The following is an 18,951-nucleotide window of genomic DNA, read 5'->3' as shown; positions in this document are numbered from 1 at the left end:
ACACACACGCACACACACACACACACACACACCACACACACACACACACACACACACCACACACACGCTGAAACACCACATCTATTGCCATACATTTTCACTTCCAAAGTTTGTTTTGTGCATCAAATCGTTCTCCGCTTTCCGTTGAACTCGACCTGCAACAGGATTAGAAAATGTTTGGAGTAAAAGACGCAGGGCGGTGTCACATGATTGGCTGGCTGGATGGTAGGGGGCGGGGCTTCCAGCAGTAATAATATCTGACAGTAAGGGAGAGGACAGCATCGGGTTGCAGCTGAAATAAAAGACTGTAAAAGACAATTTGCTGAAAGACAAGCGGGAGAAAGCAAACGCAGGTCAGTTGGAGGCTGCCGAAAGAAAGGAGATAAATATGCAGAGTGAAGCGGACAAGAAGGAAGACTTGGAGGAACAGCAGAGATGTAAGAGGGAGAGAAGGAGAAGCAGAAGAGTTGGAGAATGATTCCTGCTGCCAGCCACCTACTTCAGATGCTCTCATCCTCGAATGTTTCTCTCCACCTCCCTCGTTTCCTCCGCTCAGCCACCCATCACGCCCTCCCCGCTTCCTCCTATATTTAATGGGAGAAGGCACAGTGACAGGGGGAGATTGACTGGTCATCTTGGACTCGCAGAGAAGGAGGGAGGGAGTGAACTCCCCTAAATAATCAATCCTCATATCCTGCCGCTCGTTCCCCCTCACTCTTTTTTTTTCTTCCTCTGACGAGGGGCAAAGAGGAAGCAGGAGAGACGGGAATCTGGACGCTTGGGGAAGTGGATTCTGGACGCTTTCACCTGGGATGATGGAAACATTCATGGACAACCACAGCAGGCAGCCAGCTGGACAAATATCCGCCTCGCTTCTTCAAATCTGATGAGAAAAACTGAGAATTTTTCCAAAAATCAGAAAAAAACATTTTTTGAAAAACAGAAATCCGACTGCAGATTTTTTTTCTGGGACGAAGAATCGGGGATGAAACGGTGGAAAGGAGATAAAATCTAAGTTGGAGTCGAACAGCTGGAACTATGAACTACATTTTTGGCAACAACACCCTGTACCCCCGCAGCTCCAGAGTGGGCGGGGCATCTGGAGGTCAAGGGGCGGGGCTAGGAATCAAGCAGAAGTTGGGACCGAAGCGAGGCTCGTCGGAGGAGCTGGCGCCTCCACACACGTCGTCTCCGTCCACCTCGTCTCCGGCCTCCTCCTCTCCCTCCACCTCCTCGTCTCGCTGGCAGCAGCTCCTCACCTTCTTCTCCAGGAGGAGCGCCTTCACAGATTGCATCAACTCTAGTCAGGTAATGCGGCGCAGCAGCCGCGCGCTGATGGAGCGCTAGGGTCAGAATAGATAACACAATAAAAGAAGGAAAAGCAGCAAATTTCTGCCAAAAAAGTTTGAGATTAATCTGAAGAATTTTCTACAAAGAACTGGAAAATTTCTGAGCTCCAGAAGTTGAGAATTTTAGGGAGATTAATTGCTGAAAATGTGGAAAGAGAAATTTCGAAAAGTTGAAGTTTAACTACAAAGAAAAAAGAAAGGAGGAGTAAATTTAGGCCAAAAAACTTAGAAATTTTAAAGTTATTTTATAGAAAAAGTTGGGAAATTTTCTGAGCTCTAAAGTTTAAAAAGTTAAAACATTTTCAGCTATTGGATCTCAGAAATTTCCAAGTTATTTCTGGAAAATCTCTGAGAGTTTTCTTAAAATTTATGAGTTTTTCTCCTGCACATTGTTGCCTTTGTTAGCCCAGAGATTTCCAGGTTTGTTCTGAAAACTTCTGGTATTTTTCTGAAAATTTCAGAGGTTTTCTACCAAGTTTTTGACCTTTCAAGCTCACAAATTGCAAAGTTTTTTTTCTAGAAATGTCTGAGCTCAGTCTCAAAAGTTTTGACTTGATTTTGGCAAGTTTTCAACTTTTGGAGCTCAAAAACTTCCAGTTTTATTTTTCCCAGAAAATTTCTTGTATTAATCTCAACATGTCTGAGTTTTGCCTTACAAATTTTCAACTTTTGGAGCTTAAAAACTTCCTTTTTTTTTTTTTTTTTGAAAATTTCTTGTATTAATCTCAACATGTCTGAGTTTTTCCTTACAAATTTTCAACTTTTGGAGCTTAAAAACTTCCAGGTTTTTTTTCTAGAAAATTTCTTTTATTAATCTCAACATTTCTGAGTTTTTCCTTACAAATTTTCAACTTTTGAAGTTCTGAAATGTTTTAAATTTTTTTCCAGAAAATTTCTAAAATTAGTTTTAAGATTTCTCAGCTTCTTCTCGCGCATTTTTGACTCATGGAGGTTTGAAATTCCCAGATTTTTTTCTAGAAATCTTCTGTTTAATCTCAGAGTTTTTATTGTTTGTTTTCTTTCTGCAGTTGCCCTCATTTGCCATCACGGCATGCTTTAGTGAAACTCAGATAAATAGTTTGGAGTTTATGGGGAATAAGAAAATCTGGAGTTTCCTTCCTGAAATGTGAAGGAGGTTGAGTCAGCTGGCTGCTTTCGAACTGAAGCTGAATCACGTTGCGGTTAGGATTTCTGATGAGGTTGTCATGGAAATGAGACGTGGTGTTGCCATGGCGAAGCTGTGGTTTAGCTAAGCCGTCTTCATGCTTCTGAAATGCAAAATTACAGATAAAGTCTGTGTGACTTAAATGAGGTTCATCATCACAGCAGCTCATTCAGAAAAGCGTTTAAGATCATTTCTGCTGCTTCTTTATAAAATACGAGAAATGTAGAAATATTTCACTTCTACTGGAGCAGTTTGAGATTTTTATACTTAGTAAAGTGTTTTACACGTACATTTTTAATTTATCTATTAGTAAGAAATTAGTTAGGTTATAAGTGAGTTTTTCTCACTTATAATATTACATTAACATTATAATATTATGTTAAATACTTAATATTTTAATTATTTTACAGGAACATATATATATATTTGCTCCCTAATTTAATTCCTACACTGCAAAAACACAAAATTCTACCAAGTGTTTATGATCTAGTTTCTATTGCAAATATTTTAGTTTTGTTTTAATTCAAGTTTACTAACTTATAAGTAACGTTTTAGCAAAAATGTTGGAGTTGATTTTAGATAATTAATTCTTTAATATCGGTGAAAAAAAGTACTACTGGCAGATTATTTCACTTATTACATGAAAATAAATGTCTTGCTAATTTATTTTCATGTTATAAATTGTTAAATAAATATCTTAGGTAGTTATTTATTTACAAAAATATACTTAAGTTAAATCATTTAACATGCAGGTTAATTGCTTCTAACTTGAAACTACTTATATAAAAAGAAAAATATGTGATTGAAACGGTTCCTTCTGCGTTTTATTTGTTTCTTTGTTCAAACTGACAGAAAATATCCAGAATTTTTAAATCCAAAAGTTCACACCGCTCGTTTAAAATCAGTACAAACTAATTGCTGAGAATTAGGTTCTGTTCACTTTTGGTTAAAGCAGGATGTTTAGTTTTACAGTGTATGCTCTTTTTATCCAACCCTTTTTCTCAGTTAAATTTGAGCTTTAATTGTTTGAGTTTATGATGTTTCACATGCAGCATCTTTTTCCAAACTCTTATTTTCTCTGAGGACAAACTGACCTGAACTCTGAAAGCCATTGTAAAACCTCTGCAGTGACGGGAGATAATTAGCCATTAGTGAGGCTAGCTCACATGCTGACGTTGGTTATTAACCAGAAATAAGCTAAAATCACACTGCAAAACCACAAAATATCACCAAGTGTTTGGTTTCCAGTTCAAATGTAATAAAACAAAACTAACGTTTAAGCAAGATAAAGGAGCTTGTTTTAAGTAAATTATTCCTTAATATCGATGAGAAATGATTGTTCAGCTGGAAGATTAATTCATTAATAACACGAGAAAAGAAGTTATTTATAAATATAAAAAATTAATGACTCAAAACAAGCTATTATATCTTGCTGAATAGATATTTGCAAGTTAGTTTTGCCTTGTTTCAAGTGAACTAAGACATTTGAACTAGATAAAAAAAATACTAGTAAGATTTTGTGGTTTTGCAGTGCGATGTGGAAGACTTATTTAGAGAATATCTAAAATATTCAGGATGATATAAAAGATTTTTTTAAAGTGAATTATTCCTTAATATTCATGGAAAAGCATTAACTGATTTATTCACTTATAAAAAACATTTTTACGTTTTATAAGTGAAATAATTTGCCAATTGAACTAATACTTTTTAAATCAATATTGGAGTTAAATAAGCTCATATATGTTGCTGAAAAGTTACTAACGTGTTAGTTTTGTCTTATTTGGACTGGAAACTACACTATAAAAACTTGGTAGTATTTTGTGTTTTTGCAGTGTTCACATTAGATAAAATAATAGATATAAATACTGCTGTTTGCTCTGATTCTTCTGTTTGTTCCCATTTACTTCAAACCCCTGTGGTCTGTAATAAACACAAATAGGTACAAATAATTATTAGTTTATCATATAAATCAATACACCATGTATTTAAATATTTTTGCCTTAATTTAGCAAAAATAAGAAGATGCTATTTGTCATCATTGCTGTGTTTAAGATTAATTTGATCATCTCCTGGTGTTGAATCTTAATCTGTAACGTTGATTCTTCTGCAGTTTTCAGCGTATTTACAGCTCAGCCCATGGAAAAAGATTTACCCGCCCCGTTGTTGTATTGGCTGGTGATTTCCCAGGGTGTTGCTGTTTCCCTCTCAGAGGCACTTACTGCCAGACTGATGGGTTTTTACGCTAAACACACACACACACACACACACACACACACACACACACACACACACACACACACACACACACACACACACACACACACACACATCCTGCTGTTGAAGCTCTATAGAAAAAGCTGTAAAGATGTTTTTATGTTTGTTTACTTAGAAGTAGGGGTGAATTTAAAACAGGCTGCATAGAGCAAATAAAATGTAAAATAATTTACTTTAAGAAAGAATCGCACTTCGAAAACAAAGAATTGCTGTGAAATTAGATTTTTAAAATTACTGATTAAAGGACAAAATAAAATAAATCCCACTTCTCTCATCACCTTATTATCTTTTTACAGAGTCTGTTGTCTAAGCTTTGTTGGCTTTTGAGACTTAATTTCTCCAATTATTATGAATATTTAAACGTTTATGATGTGTGAGAAATGAACACAATAGTAATAAAAAACATTATCTATCTTCTATTTTACAGTCAGGCTTTTCCAAACCAGTATTCTTTTAAAAGATTTAGTTGTTACACTGCAAAAACATAAAATACTACCAAGTATTTTGGTATAGTTTCTAGTCCAAATATGTTGGTACACTTGAAATAATTTAAAGCTAACTTACAAGTAACGTTTAAGCGACATATAGGCTTATTTGTTTGTTTGTTTGGGTTATATGAAAAACATGGATCATATAAATATAGGTGCTTGTTTAAATAAATAATTGCGTACTATTGATGAAAAAGTACTTGTTCTGTTGGCAGATTATTAAGTCTTTTTTTACAACTGCTACTGCGCCGTTACCTAGCAACCTCAGCCAAGCCCAGCCCGTCGCCTAGCAACCTCAGCCCGTAGCCTAGCAACAGAATTCTAGTTCCGCTGGCAAATTATTTCACTTTTAACACAACATTTTTCCCATGTTATAAGTGGAACTAGTCCCCTTTTTCATCAATATTAAGGAACTGTTGAGCTAAAAAGTTACATGTAAGTTAGTTTTGTCTTATTTCAAGTGTACTTAGATATTTGCAGTAGAAATTAGACCAAAAACACTTGATTAGATTTGGTGATTTTGTTGCAAACGCAGCTTTATTCTTCCCCTGCCTTTACTCGTTCCTGTGTAATTGATTAGATGTAAAGTCGAGGTATGCCTGCAGAGAAAGCTTTAAAAGCCATGAAGACGTGTTTAGTGGTCAAAGTAAATGGACGGAGCTGGGGGCGATGCTGATTCCGGGCATGGAAATAACGACCGGGAGCGAAATCCCACCACATTTTCTGTCTAAAACTCCAAAATATCAACCCAACACCCTCACAACCAGAACATTTAGAAGCATGTGAAGCAATTATTCCAAGAGTTATGCGTCATAAACGTAAAAATCTGACAGATTTACTACATTTAGCAGCTGATGTTGCTGCTTTTCACCCAGCAGATTTATGTCAGGGCTGAGCGATTAAAGAGAAAATAAAAGTTTAAAATCTCTTTAAATGACGGGCAGAGTTCAGTTTTGCCTGCTTAATAATACAACAATGTATTAGGGGCACACGAAGATAAAAAAAAAAAAAAGAAAACATGAAATTACAAAAATAAAATGATAACATAAACCCGTAGGAGAATAAAGTCGTAATAACAAAAGAAAGTCTCAATATATCAAGAATAAACGCAAATAATGAGGATAAAGTTATAAAAATTACTTTATTCTATTGCAACTTCACTCTTGTGATCTTTTTAACATGGCCTTAATACTCCGTCATACAATAATTAACAAAAAAATTTAATGAAATTTGTTAATCATTTAAATCTAAAACTTAAAAATGACTGAATTGTTATCTTATTAAAAGAAAAACAATTTCCAAACTTTCATAGTCATCAGTTGGACACATTTTTACCATCCTTGACTTGTGCTGAAGGGCCAAATTAAACCATTTCAAGGGCCTCAAATGGCCCCGGAGCCCCACTTTGGACACCCCTGGGTTAGCATGAAGCTAGCAGACAGAAGCAGGTCTGGGTTTAATTTTATTCACACATTCCTCCTGTTGCCTCCAGCTTTATGCAGGCCGGTTTTAAAATGGAAAACTTGCATGTGATCGATTGTCAGGTGAAATGAGATCATACTTTTCACCCTACGCCTCCCAACACGCGTCATATTCAGTTATAGAAACGCTTGTTGTCGTTCTCCAGCTCAGGAAACTTTCCACTCCCTCCGTATCTTAAAATGCAGAGCAGTGACTCTAGATTTATTAGTTGCAACAGATATTAAAACCAACTACTTTGGGATCATTCAGGCTTAATCTGCAAACACACTTATTTGAGAAACTTAGATTATTTACCAAGTTTTTTTTTTTTTTGTAAGAAATGCCCATTTATTTTGTCTTTAATATGCTCAATCATTTGAGAACTGTTCTCAGACAGATGGAGGTAAAATGAGCAGCATGGAAACAGAAACATGTTCAGACTTGCTGAAAACTCTCATGTGGTTTGAATTCATGATTTCTGATCATTGTCTTTATTTAAATTTCCTTACTATAGAAATGTGTGTTTTTTTTGTTTTTTTACTATTATCACTTTTGCTGTTGATTTCATAACTATTGTTGGTATTGTTTGTTTGTTTTGTTTTCATCTTAAGAAACTTTTGTTTATCTTGAAAAACAAAAGATTTATTAGAATTCCAAGTAGAAAACTTATATATAAAGCACAGAAATGGAGCAAATCCAAAGAAACCAGAGGCAGAAGATCTATTTTTTTCAACGTTTTTAGGCAAAAAATAAATAAATAAAATTACACAAGCCATTATTTAGGAAAATTTCAAGAAAATTATAAGTATAATTAATCCTTTTCGTTCAAAACTTCTGCTTACATCAACCTGAAATGTTAATTTTTGACTGTAAATGAATGAGATGACTTTAGAAAGAGTCTATGAATGTGTAGACGTTTGTGAGCTCGGATGAGCTGCTGATGATGTCCGTGGCTGCATGTGGCATCAGCTGTTGTCATGGCGATACTATTCTGGCGATCGCTAAGCAGAGCATTTGTTCAGGTCTTCCTGTGGGAGGGAGAGCGAGTCAAGAAAGATGGGGGGGAACTTATAAGTAAAAATACATATATATATGCTTTTTTACCCACTTCTTCACACACACACACACACACACACACACACACACACACACACACGCATTCATACACATTCACACACACACTGACTCGCTGATGCAGCGAGTTCAGCATTAGCTTTGCAGTGCTGAGAGGGTGTGAGATGTTGCATCACCTTCTGTGTGTGGGAAGAAGCCTGCATGTCAGCTCTCTCCCACACACACACACACACGCACACAGACGTCTCCTCACACACACACACACACACTCCCCATCAGTCTGCTTCCTCCAGCCTGTTCTGTCGCTGCTGATATAATCAACAACGACCAATAGCAATCATTTAACATGGCCGCTCGCTAACGATGCTGGACCCAGCAGAATAACATCTAGATGAGATTTCTATAGAATAGTTTGAGATGCGATGCAGAGTTAAGGTTTTATCACAATATTTTGTTGCGCTGTTGCAACAACGATGCTTATTTTTTAGGCAACTGTACGGCTGACTCAGCAAAACACAAATCCTGCTCTTGGAAATGCGTTTCTTTACGACACCAGGCACACAAAGAAGAGGGATTTGTATCTATCCCTGACGCAATAAACAATAAATCAATAAATCGCGTCATAAATTAAAACGAGCTCAATAATTTTCATTTACATGATTTATTGTTTTTCACTTTCTACAAAAAACTGGATGAAAATCGTCTTCAGTCTGGTTGTTTGGTCTCAACTATTCCTTGTTTTGAATGATAATTTTGTTTACGGAGACTTTATAATTAATTTTATTTGTTCTTTCTGTTGTTTTGTTTATTTATTTTGGATATTTAAAATATCTTCCAGTTCCAGTGCTAAACGTTGATTAGAATGTAAAGTTTATCGATCTCTGAGAATCAATCAGAATGTGTTTTTGCATTATTACCATTATATTACTTGCAAATGGTCTCAAAACAACAATATTATCGTTTATCGCAAAAACTTCTGGGACAATTTATTTTCCAGAAAACTTTGTTTTTGCATCACTAAACTGCACACAATAACTGCCATTAATTATATTTTTAACTTTGATATTTATTGATACCCTTGGCATATGCGAGGTAAGCAGCTAATTAACACCATACGGCCCCAATTAAAATCTGCTTACAGCCCCAAAAAGGCTCAGAGCGGCCCTGGAACCGGAAAAAAAAATAGTAAAACCAGCAATCTCAACAATATGGACAGTTTTTGGAGTGTTTTAAACATCATTAATTGGAATTTATCTTCACAGCGATAAATTAAAATCATCAAGATAAGAAATGTATCACAATAAATGATAAACTGTACGATAAACGCCCAAACCGGGACACAAGTAATAGTTTGAATATTGAACAAACAGTGGAGAAAATGGATAAACAGCAACAATAGTTTCAGCTTTTGGGGGATTAAACATCATTAATTGGAACTTAGCTTGGCAGTGATAAATATTGAATAAAATTTATCACAATAAATGATAAACAATACAATAAACGTCCACAAGTAATAGTTTGAATATTGAACAAACAGTTGAGAAAATAGTAAAACTAAAACTCACAACAATAAGGTCAGTTTTGTTGGAGGTTTCAACATCATTAATTGGAAATTATCTTGACAACAATGAATTAAAATCTTATCATGATAAGAAATGTATCGCGATAAATGATAAACGATACGATAAATACCCACCCACAAGTAAAACTTACTCTCTGGATTGAATTAATTAAATTTTTTGATGTGAACGTGCTTATGCTGAAGAGATTTCTATTTATGAGCGTGAATATTATTCCTCAGCATTATAATAATAATAATAATAACTTTCTTACAGTCACATATAAAACCATTGCATTTAGTGAAAGGCTCTTGATTGGGATTTAGCCACATATTTTAAGTAAATATAAATTTTTTTGACATAAACGCTATCCCAACTTTGCAGGTTAAGTTTTATTTTTATTAAATATCTGATACCTTGTAACACTGATGAATGGTATCTCTGACATCAGTGGTAATGACAAAGCTGATATAGCAAAGCTAGGAGCTAGAAACCTTCATAACGGTGCCATTTAATATGTGTGTAGATGTAGCAAAAGACATCAACGCCTTGGATTTACAGGCCTTTTTATATGCGTGAAGAACATTTATAAATATATTAAGCCGCACTTTAATGGGAAATGGTCGTCTTGAAGACACAGAAGCTAAAAAAAAACGTTTCACACATCAGCAAAAATGTGTCTTATGATATAAATAGTTCATTCTTAATTTTTTATGCTTGTTTTATCCTGCGTGGTTTGCTGTCATTATGTGAGAGACGCAGCCTGCCAACCAGGAGAGAGATAAAAGTCAGCCAAGAATAGCTAATTTTGACGTCTGGATAAATGTTTTAACGGTGGGACTTTTGGAGTATGAAGAAAACCTCAACTTTTAGACAATATGGTTTATTTTTACATTCAGTTATTGTTCCTTTAAGAACTCATCGCAAACTGTCTAAACTGTGTAAACGATGGTAATTCCTCAATTAGTAAATAATAGATGGACTCAGTTTAGTGATTTCCTGGTCATACCAACCTTTTAAAGCAATATTCACCCAACCGCACTCATAAGTACTCTGGCTGAACAATACGACTGAAAAACCAGTCATGATATAAGCGTGTCATATTAGTCGATATCTGAAATTATTGTTTTTATTTTTTGTTTTAAGTATCTAACAAACTACCAAACTGGTGGCTTGAGCTTTCCTCCTTTATACAATTTCCACTCCATGTTGTTGTTTTTATTTTTAAGCAGTTATAAGGCCTTAAACTTTAAACTTGTGCTGCTTGAGTTACTCAACAGGTTGTTGCTAGGTAACCACAGAGTGAGTGAGTTGCTAGGTAACCACAGAGTGAGTGAGTTGCTAGGTAACCACAGAGTGGGAGAGTCAGTTGATTCAGCCAATATGTGAGCGGTTGAGCGTAGCAGTGGGCAAAATGGACTCAAAGTTTTATTGTGATATTTTGTGATATTATTGAAATAATGATAAAAGTGACAATAAGAAGTATTTATTACTTCTCTTGACTGAGACTGTAATTGTACGGCAACCATACGCCCCAAAAAACACAAATACTGCTCTTGATATTTGTAATATTCATCTTTAGGACACCAGTCACATAAAGAAGTATGAATTGTGTCGCTAAACTACACACACTGATTGCATTTATTGATTTTTTTCCCCCCCAAATTGTCTGATATTTACTGATGGTTTCGTTGAACAAACAATGGAGAAAATAGTAAATCCTGACAATATGGACAGTTCTGGTTGTTTTTAAACATGATTCATTGATTTATTCTTACAATAAAATCAAAAATTCTTATTATAATAGGAAATGTATCCCAATAAATGATAAAGCCAATAAATGATGAAGCCTTTTTTCCTCTGCCTACATCCCCCAGAATGCAGTGCGGTTCTGGATCAGAGCTCACTGAATATTCTGACTGAGACCGTACTTTAGTGCTACATAATTTTGCAATAAATGAGCCAGTTTTTCAGTTATTGTGATATAATTAAACATTTATGTTCCCTGTAGTTTATATTGTAAAGTTCTACAGCAACGCTGTATGCTGATGACATACATCTCTATATTCCTCTCTCCACATGGCCTGTGTTCACAACACCAGTGAGTGTTTGGCTGTTAGTTTTGCTCCTAAAAAGGGTGATTTTAAATTTCTACTCTTAACTGAAACTGAAAAGGCAGAAGACTGAAGTGTGTGCAGGAAACCTGGGTGTTGTTATGGATTCAAGCCTAATTTTAACAGCCTCTTTAAAAATCAATCAGGCAGCAGCAGGTCATCCAGCAGGCGGCTGACGGTTTTATGACCTGTGCCAGTAAAATAGTTCAGCTCACTCCAGTCCAAAGATACATGTCAAAACACGGATTTTAAATTTGTGTTACTGGTCGACGAAGCTCTGGGTGGTTTTCAACCTAAATGCATTTCAGTGACGATGCAGACGTCTCTGACCTCAAGATAAGGAGAGGTAACATTAACGTCCCATAAACACTAAATATTCATTTATCAATTAATCGTATTATTCTGTTATCGCCATTCCTGTGTGTTTTCAACTTTACCTCATATTTAAAGTACATTTAATGTTTTTAATGGTATTTTTCTTTATGCCTGTTGCTCTTTTCTTACAGAGCACTTTGAGTTATGTGATGTTTAAGTGATTTTATACCGTTAAACTCGTCTTGCCTTACCTTGTTGAAGATGTAATCATCTCAGCTGGTACGCTTGAAGAGGCGGACGTGGCAGGGGGCTTGTGCCAGGGATAATTGAGATAATAGTTACTTTTCCAACTGGAGGCAATCGGCCACTCATAATGGGTGGAAAATGATTAAAACAGGGCATAAAAGCAACAAAAAAAGCTACTTTTATCTGTTTTAATACTGCAATTTCTACACAATTCATCTGAAATACTAAGTCATACTAAGAAAAACTAAAATACACAAGAATAAAGTCAGCATCATGAGAACGGAGATGAACTAGAATCAATTTTAAAAGTCATATTATTACAAGAATAAGGTTAAAATAATATGAGAATAAAGCCATTTCAAGAATAAAGTCGTACAAGAATAAAATTATAGTGTTACTAGAATAAAATCAGAATATTACCAGAATAAGGTTATAATGTTATGAGAATAAAGTCATATTCTTGTAACATTACTTGCGAGAATCACGTAATATTTCAACTTTATTTAAAAAATGAAGATGAAATAATACAACAATAAAGTCATAATATTACCAGAATTTTATTCTCATAATTGTATTGTGTTGTATTTACTTAGCCCTAATACTCTGGTGCAGCTATGCATACATTTCTTATGTTTATCTATGAAAACGCAGGCTGGACGTAAACAGGCGAGGAGCGCGGTGAGCCCGTCTGCAGCAGGCGATGACGATCGTTGCCTCCACACAGATAACGTTGCAGCAGCTTCACTAAAAGCCCTGCAGATAGGAAGAGTGAGAGCTAGGATTTCACCAGGAAGAGCAGGACAGGAAACAGGAAGTAGTCACAACAGCGCAGTGAAAGACAGACTCTCAGTTACAGTTGGTCTCAGCCTGAGGAAAGGATTTTCCCAATAGATTCACCTTCTGGAGTTCACCTGTGAAAAACAGATTCCTCTGACTCTGCTAGAAATATCCCACTATTCCTCTGTTCAGCCTGCATTAAAATCCTGCTTGTACTGTTTGCATTAAATGCAATTTAATGACTAATTCAGTAACTAGAATCTGGAGCAATGTTGTTATAGATAGTGAAAATTGAAATTGAGAAATAAATAAAACCTTTAATTTAATGGGGAAAAACTAGAACTATATAAAACTAACTAGAACATAGATCGCTAGGATTTAAAATCCTTTGTTTTTGTGTTAATTAATTTATTTATTAGACTTTTGAATTGGGGCTGCACAGTGGCGCAGTTGGTAGAGCTGCTGCCCTGCAGCAAGAAGGCTCTGGGTTCGATTCCCAGCCCCGGTCTTTCTGCATGGAGTTTGCATGTTCTCCCTGTGCATGGTGGGTTTTGGTGGGATGTGAAATTCATATTTTTTTCCCCCCAACACAAACAGTTTACGTCAGTTATGGCACTCCATATTTCTCCTGGTGTCACAAAATGGTGACAGCAAAAGTTGGAACAAAACACAAGTCAGTCAGTTCAACAATAATTTAATACTTTTACAAAAATATTGTCTTCTATTGAGTATTTATTACCCAATCGATGTATTTATCATCACAACAAAATACTCTGACCTTTTTGAATTAACCAAAATTACAGATAATTAAAACGAAACAATATTTAACTAATAACCAGATTTGGGAAGTAACTAGTTACATTTACATAGTTACATTTTATTGAGTAAGTTTTTTTTAAAGTGTACTTTTATGAGTATTTTTACTACGCTGTACTTTCTACTCTTACTTGTGTAAATTTCTGGATTTTCTCCCCACTGAATGAAAAACAAACATGTTTCAACTAAAAACTCACCAGACTCAGACTCACCTGCAGTTTCTGTTAAAGTTTCATCAGTTTTTATTAGAAGAAACTGATTTGGAAAAAAATAAATAGTTTTCCTTATTTTGATATGTTTTGTTTTATAAATTATTATAATTTTCATCCTTAAAACACCAAAATTTCCACTGTATATTTTGGTCCGCCTGATGATGTAATTTTTAAATATTAGGTGATTGATCATTTGATCAAACAATAAAAAGTATCAAGCACACTGTAAAAACTAATTAAAAATAACTGAACAAAAGTAAAAAAAATCTATAAAGCTATTGATCCACTCTTTGGTTTTGTATCAGCACGTTTTATAGGTGCACTTAAAGCTTCCCAACATTTTTAATTACGGTTTTGTCCCCATTTAATAAATAATGACATGATGGGATCTGCGGGTTTGCTTAGATTTATTTATCGATTTGCTAGCAGTATTTTTTATTATGTTTATAAAATGAAAATATAACTTCTTCTGTCAGCTGTAAATGATTTATTCTGCCATGTTGTGTGTGGCTGGTGGTGTTATACATGATAATGAACATTCAGAGTGAGGCATATTGTGCTGGTTTTAGTGACATATATGCTACTTTTTTGTTATATTTCAAACTAACTATATTCACATGTCAAAAAACATGAAATTGTTTTAACTTTGTGATTACATTTAAAGATATGTAAACTAGGACAGTTTATTAAGTGTTAAACATTTATAGAAATCAGGGGGAATCTTTATAGAGCATCTGTATTGATGCTGATATTGAGATTTTTACTCTGGATTTTATACACAATAAAACAAAGTTTGTGTTTTAATTTGGTTGAGAAAATGTGAAAAAGTCTTAAGATATATGAATATATTTCCAAAATACTTAAACGACATTTTTGCTTTTTATCCAACATTATATTTAGCAGATCTATTATTTTATAAGACATTTATTTAGGATCTAATGTCTTGATCAGCTTCAGTAAAGAGGTCGTGCTGTTTTCTATCTGCGGTTAAAATGTGACTGTGGACCACAGCGCCCTCTGCTGGTCACTTGAATATTGCAGTTTAAAAAACATGGCTGAATGTTTTTAGGTTTTATTAACCTTGACAATTAATAAGAGAACTAATAAGAAATTACTAAAGATAAAGCATAAATTAATTTATAAAATAATTTTGCTATTAGGTGAGTAAGCTTGAATATTGACAAAAAATTAAGCTAAAATTGTCCAAAAGTTCATTTAATAAATTTGATCACATCATCTATTTAATGTTAAGAGGAGGAGGATTATTCTCACACTTTGTATTATTTTATTAGTTTAATTTGTTTATTTAAATGTATTTAATTAATTAAAAACAAACATCATACAGTAGAAACAATTAAAAATGCCAAATCAGTAAGAAAATTGTAAAAGTTACTTTTTTGGATATGAAATAGAATCATGTGAATCCATATGAATTGAAGTTGTTTTTGTTTAGTTTTGTTCTTTTTTTGTAAATCCTGACTGTTTGAATATGTTTCTTTTATAAAAAGGGCAGATATGATCAGATTTTTTTCTTATTTCTGCTGCCTTTCATTTTATTGATTTTTATATTTTCTCTGTTGTTTTATTTTTAATGAAAATGAAAATTAATGAACACTGGTGTTATGTACAAACACCATTTCTATGGGGAAATTACAAATTAGCATACATAATTAAAAAATCACTACAGTTCATACAAAATGTTGATATATCTATAAAATATATAATAATTAAATATTTCAGTTACAACCGTGTGGCTCCTCAAAAGCTTTTCAGCTTTTATGAGTTTCACTCTTTCACATAGAAAACAAATCTGTATTTTCACGTGTCTTTGAAAAGTATGTCTGAAAGAAGAGATTTACCTCATTTTTATGAGGTAAATCTTGTTTTCTTTGCTTATTTAAATCATATCAGTTCGTGGAGCTTAGTGTTGAAGTTAATTTACAAAAAAGAGGATTTTCTCTGTGTAAAACTCTGATGTTTTTGATTTCTCTTCCGTCTCAGCTAATTTATTTCCATTCCTGACTTCGCTCTTGTTCCTTCCTCAGCGCCTCGCTCGCGCAGCAGCGTTCGTTTAGCGCTGTGATGCTAACAGCCCTTTCTCCCTGCTCATTCTCCCCTGACTTAGTGGTTCGCCTGCAGCGCTAGCAGCACTTTACACAGGGAACACACATCCACATTTATACCCGCTAAGTCATGGAGTGTTTTCTCTCTCTGCATCTCTCTGTCTCTTCTAGATGGATGGCTCTTTGCCATTTCACTCATTTATTTATCTACATAGCCCTCTTTTTCCTCTCAGCTCGTTTTGTTTTCGGGCGAGTTTTGGTATTAGCTGACATTATAAAAACATACACCTCTTAGTCATAATTAGATGTATTTGTACAAGTACATCTTTTCAGTTTAGGACATTACCAAAGGCTGGAATTGCTCTTTTCCAAATAACAAGGCGGTTTAATCTCTATGGGGAAATTTTACTGCCATAAGTAGAAAAATGTCCAGTTTGAAAGCAGGACTTCATGTCTTTGTTCTCTAAACTTCTGCTCTCTTTCAAATGTTCACTGTGCTCTCTCAAACCTTTCTCGTCACACTCAAAACTTCTCTCCGCTTGCTTGCGAATTATTTTCTGCTCTCTCTCGAAACAAAACCTCTCGTACCGTCACCTGGCAACCTCTCAGCCAATAGAATGAAAGCTTTGTACTGGGTGTGTTTGTTTCCTTCTAGTGGGCATGCCTGTGTGGCCACTACCGATTGTAGCAACTTGTCCGGAGGATTTTTCTCCCATAATTCGAGAGCACCCATTTTCAGTCTTAAAGAAGGATTTAATGTGTTTTATTCTCAAAACTTCTGCTCTCTTTCAAATATTCACTTTGTCCTCTCGCTCAAAACTTCTCTGCTAGCAAACGTCTCTGCTCACTTCATAATTTTTGAGTACCCACCTATGTCTACCGAAACACACCTGTGCAGTTGTTTGAGAATCTGGGAAAAGCATTATAAGCAAGCTGATGAACACATACACTCATTCACTTTGAAGGAAGATCTCAGATAAAGTAGGCCAACGCACAGAGACACACTCAAACCCCGTAGTGCAGCCTGCCTGGTATTGCTTTAGAAGAACAAGACAAAGGTTGTTGGAGGCGAGCGTCCTCCACCAATCAGGGATCTCCTACTATTGTGCGCTCTCTCTGAGCTCCCAGCGCTGTATCAGTGTCCCTGGTTGCCTATCGATTAGTCATGCCTGGCTGCTGTCATGTGCAGGAGTCCAGGGAAGTCCCTAATTGGCCAGTCCGGGAATGAAAGAGACAGAGAGGCAGACCGGGGCAGACACTGTCAGAGGGAGGTAGCTCAGAAAGATGAGCGAGGCTTGCAGATAGATCTGTGAACATAGAAGCAGCCTGTTACCAATTTATTATAAGATTTTTACCAATTTAGATTGGGTAAACGTGGACAGACAAAGAAGATTTAACTTTTCCTCTTTGTTGCTGCCGGGTCAGTTACAGTTTTTAGTCTGTACTTTGTGGAATATCCTAACCAAAGCATGACCAGACCTGCCAACACGACTTGGTGAAGATGAGCAGAAAGGTAGGTGGATCAAACGAGTGACCATGGGAGGAGAAACCTTTCTGAGCAACTGGCAGAAATCTTTACGTCTGGACCAATACCTGAACTGACGGGAGCATCACTCAGGAGTTTCTTCTGCTTTCTTCTTGATTCAACACTCATGGATTATACGGAGATTGTTGTACTTTTAAAACTGAACATCTCCCTAAAGGAGGATGGTTTACCACTCAGAGATCCATCTGCAATATTGTTTTAGAACTTTTGTATGTTCACCAGCTGTAGATACTGAGAAACACAAACAAATAAGACAAAAATATCCCTGGATGTACAGAGATTTGCTCAATTGTCTGAAGATCATTCCTCTGAAACGAAAAATGTAACAAGAATACTACAACAGTAGTATTTTCCAAACCTTTGTCACAATGACCACCTACTTCCATAGTCATGAGTTTTGTTGTAGCCCCAAAAAGCCCAGCTCCTCTAAGGGAAAATCTGCCAAAGGGAAAGGAAAATCAGGAAAGAGCCACTCCAAGCAGAACCAGAGTTTACTTCAGGTGGCAAATCACCAAACGCAACCTTCGCTGCTACACTCACCAAAGCGTCTACCCCATTCAGGCAAACATGGCTGCCAATCTCAGAAACACCTGCTTCCTTCTCCATCTCCTAGCTACTACCACATAGCACCGCCATCTCCAAGTCATCCGGTTGGATGTCCGTTGGCGCAGCAACCACCAAACAACCTTCTCCTCTCGCCAAGCCACAGCCAACTTCATCTATCGCCAAGTCAACACCAACTCCGTCTATCCTCCAGCCACCAACAGCTCCATTTATCTCCAAGCCACCACCAGCTCCACGTGTCGGCGAGTCACCATCAGTTGCTTCATCCACCTCAGAACCATCAGCCATGCTTCCCACCAGCCTCACCTGGTCGTCTGTTTACCTCGCCTTCATCCAATCAGCTCTACCAGCAACACCAGTGCCAATCGTCCAGTCACCATTCGCTGTTCCAGCAGTGCCAGCAGCAGCAGAACTGCACCCCTCCTCTTCCTCATGCCTCCCAGTCGCTGTCCATCCACCCGTTTCACTCGCCCCAGCTGCCGTTGTGCTCCGGGTTAGGAGGATACGGATGGAGCACACTGCCCACCAGCCTGGCCACCAGGACTTCACGAGGGAAGTTTTCCAACCTCAGAGATAGTGTGAAGAAGAGTCCCACCAAGAGCAAAGGCAAGTTTGGTGGCAAGCCATGGCCCAATGACACATATATCTGGACTGCGCATCCACATGTGCCGCTCGGACACCACTGTGTACCGATACACACCCATATGCAGGTAGGTTTACGTGGTTACAGATCTAATAAGGGCAGCATCATGTTACAAAGTTATAACATCAAAAACATGCCTGGACTGTTTACTTGATTTTCTCATGTGTTTTTGGAAATTCCTTTAATCTCCATGGTAACCATTCAACTGTGCATAATGCCTGGGCAGATTTAGCTCCGCCTTTGAGGTACAGCTCCTCCCCCATTCAGTTCCTTCCGACTAGCCAG

General features: G+C 36.2%; 1 protein-coding gene across 9 annotated transcripts in view; it reads left to right on the top strand.

Annotated features, from left to right (window-relative positions):
- The window catches only part of LOC103463088 (discs large homolog 1-like protein), a 122,137-nt gene that overhangs the window by 45,485 nt on the left and 57,701 nt on the right, over window positions 1–18,951 (top strand). Inside the window, exon 1 of one of the 9 annotated variants that reach the window (XM_008406249.3) lies at window positions 120–1,308. The exons of 7 other annotated variants lie outside the window; for them this stretch is intronic. In XM_008406249.3, the coding sequence (XP_008404471.1) occupies window positions 1,039–1,308 (270 nt within the window). In that variant the 5' untranslated portion in view covers window positions 120–1,038. Of the gene's footprint in view, window positions 1–119; window positions 1,309–17,783; window positions 18,734–18,951 lie in introns of those variants that run through there. One more of the 9 variants, XM_008406240.3, reaches the window with a different exon arrangement.

The sequence above is a fragment of the Poecilia reticulata genome, chromosome 4 (assembly GCF_904066995.2).
Source record: "Poecilia reticulata chromosome 4, P_reticulata-male-v2, whole genome shotgun sequence".
NCBI classification, from domain to species: Eukaryota; Metazoa; Chordata; class Actinopteri; order Cyprinodontiformes; family Poeciliidae; genus Poecilia; species Poecilia reticulata.
This window is presented reverse-complemented; position numbering and strand designations above follow the sequence as displayed.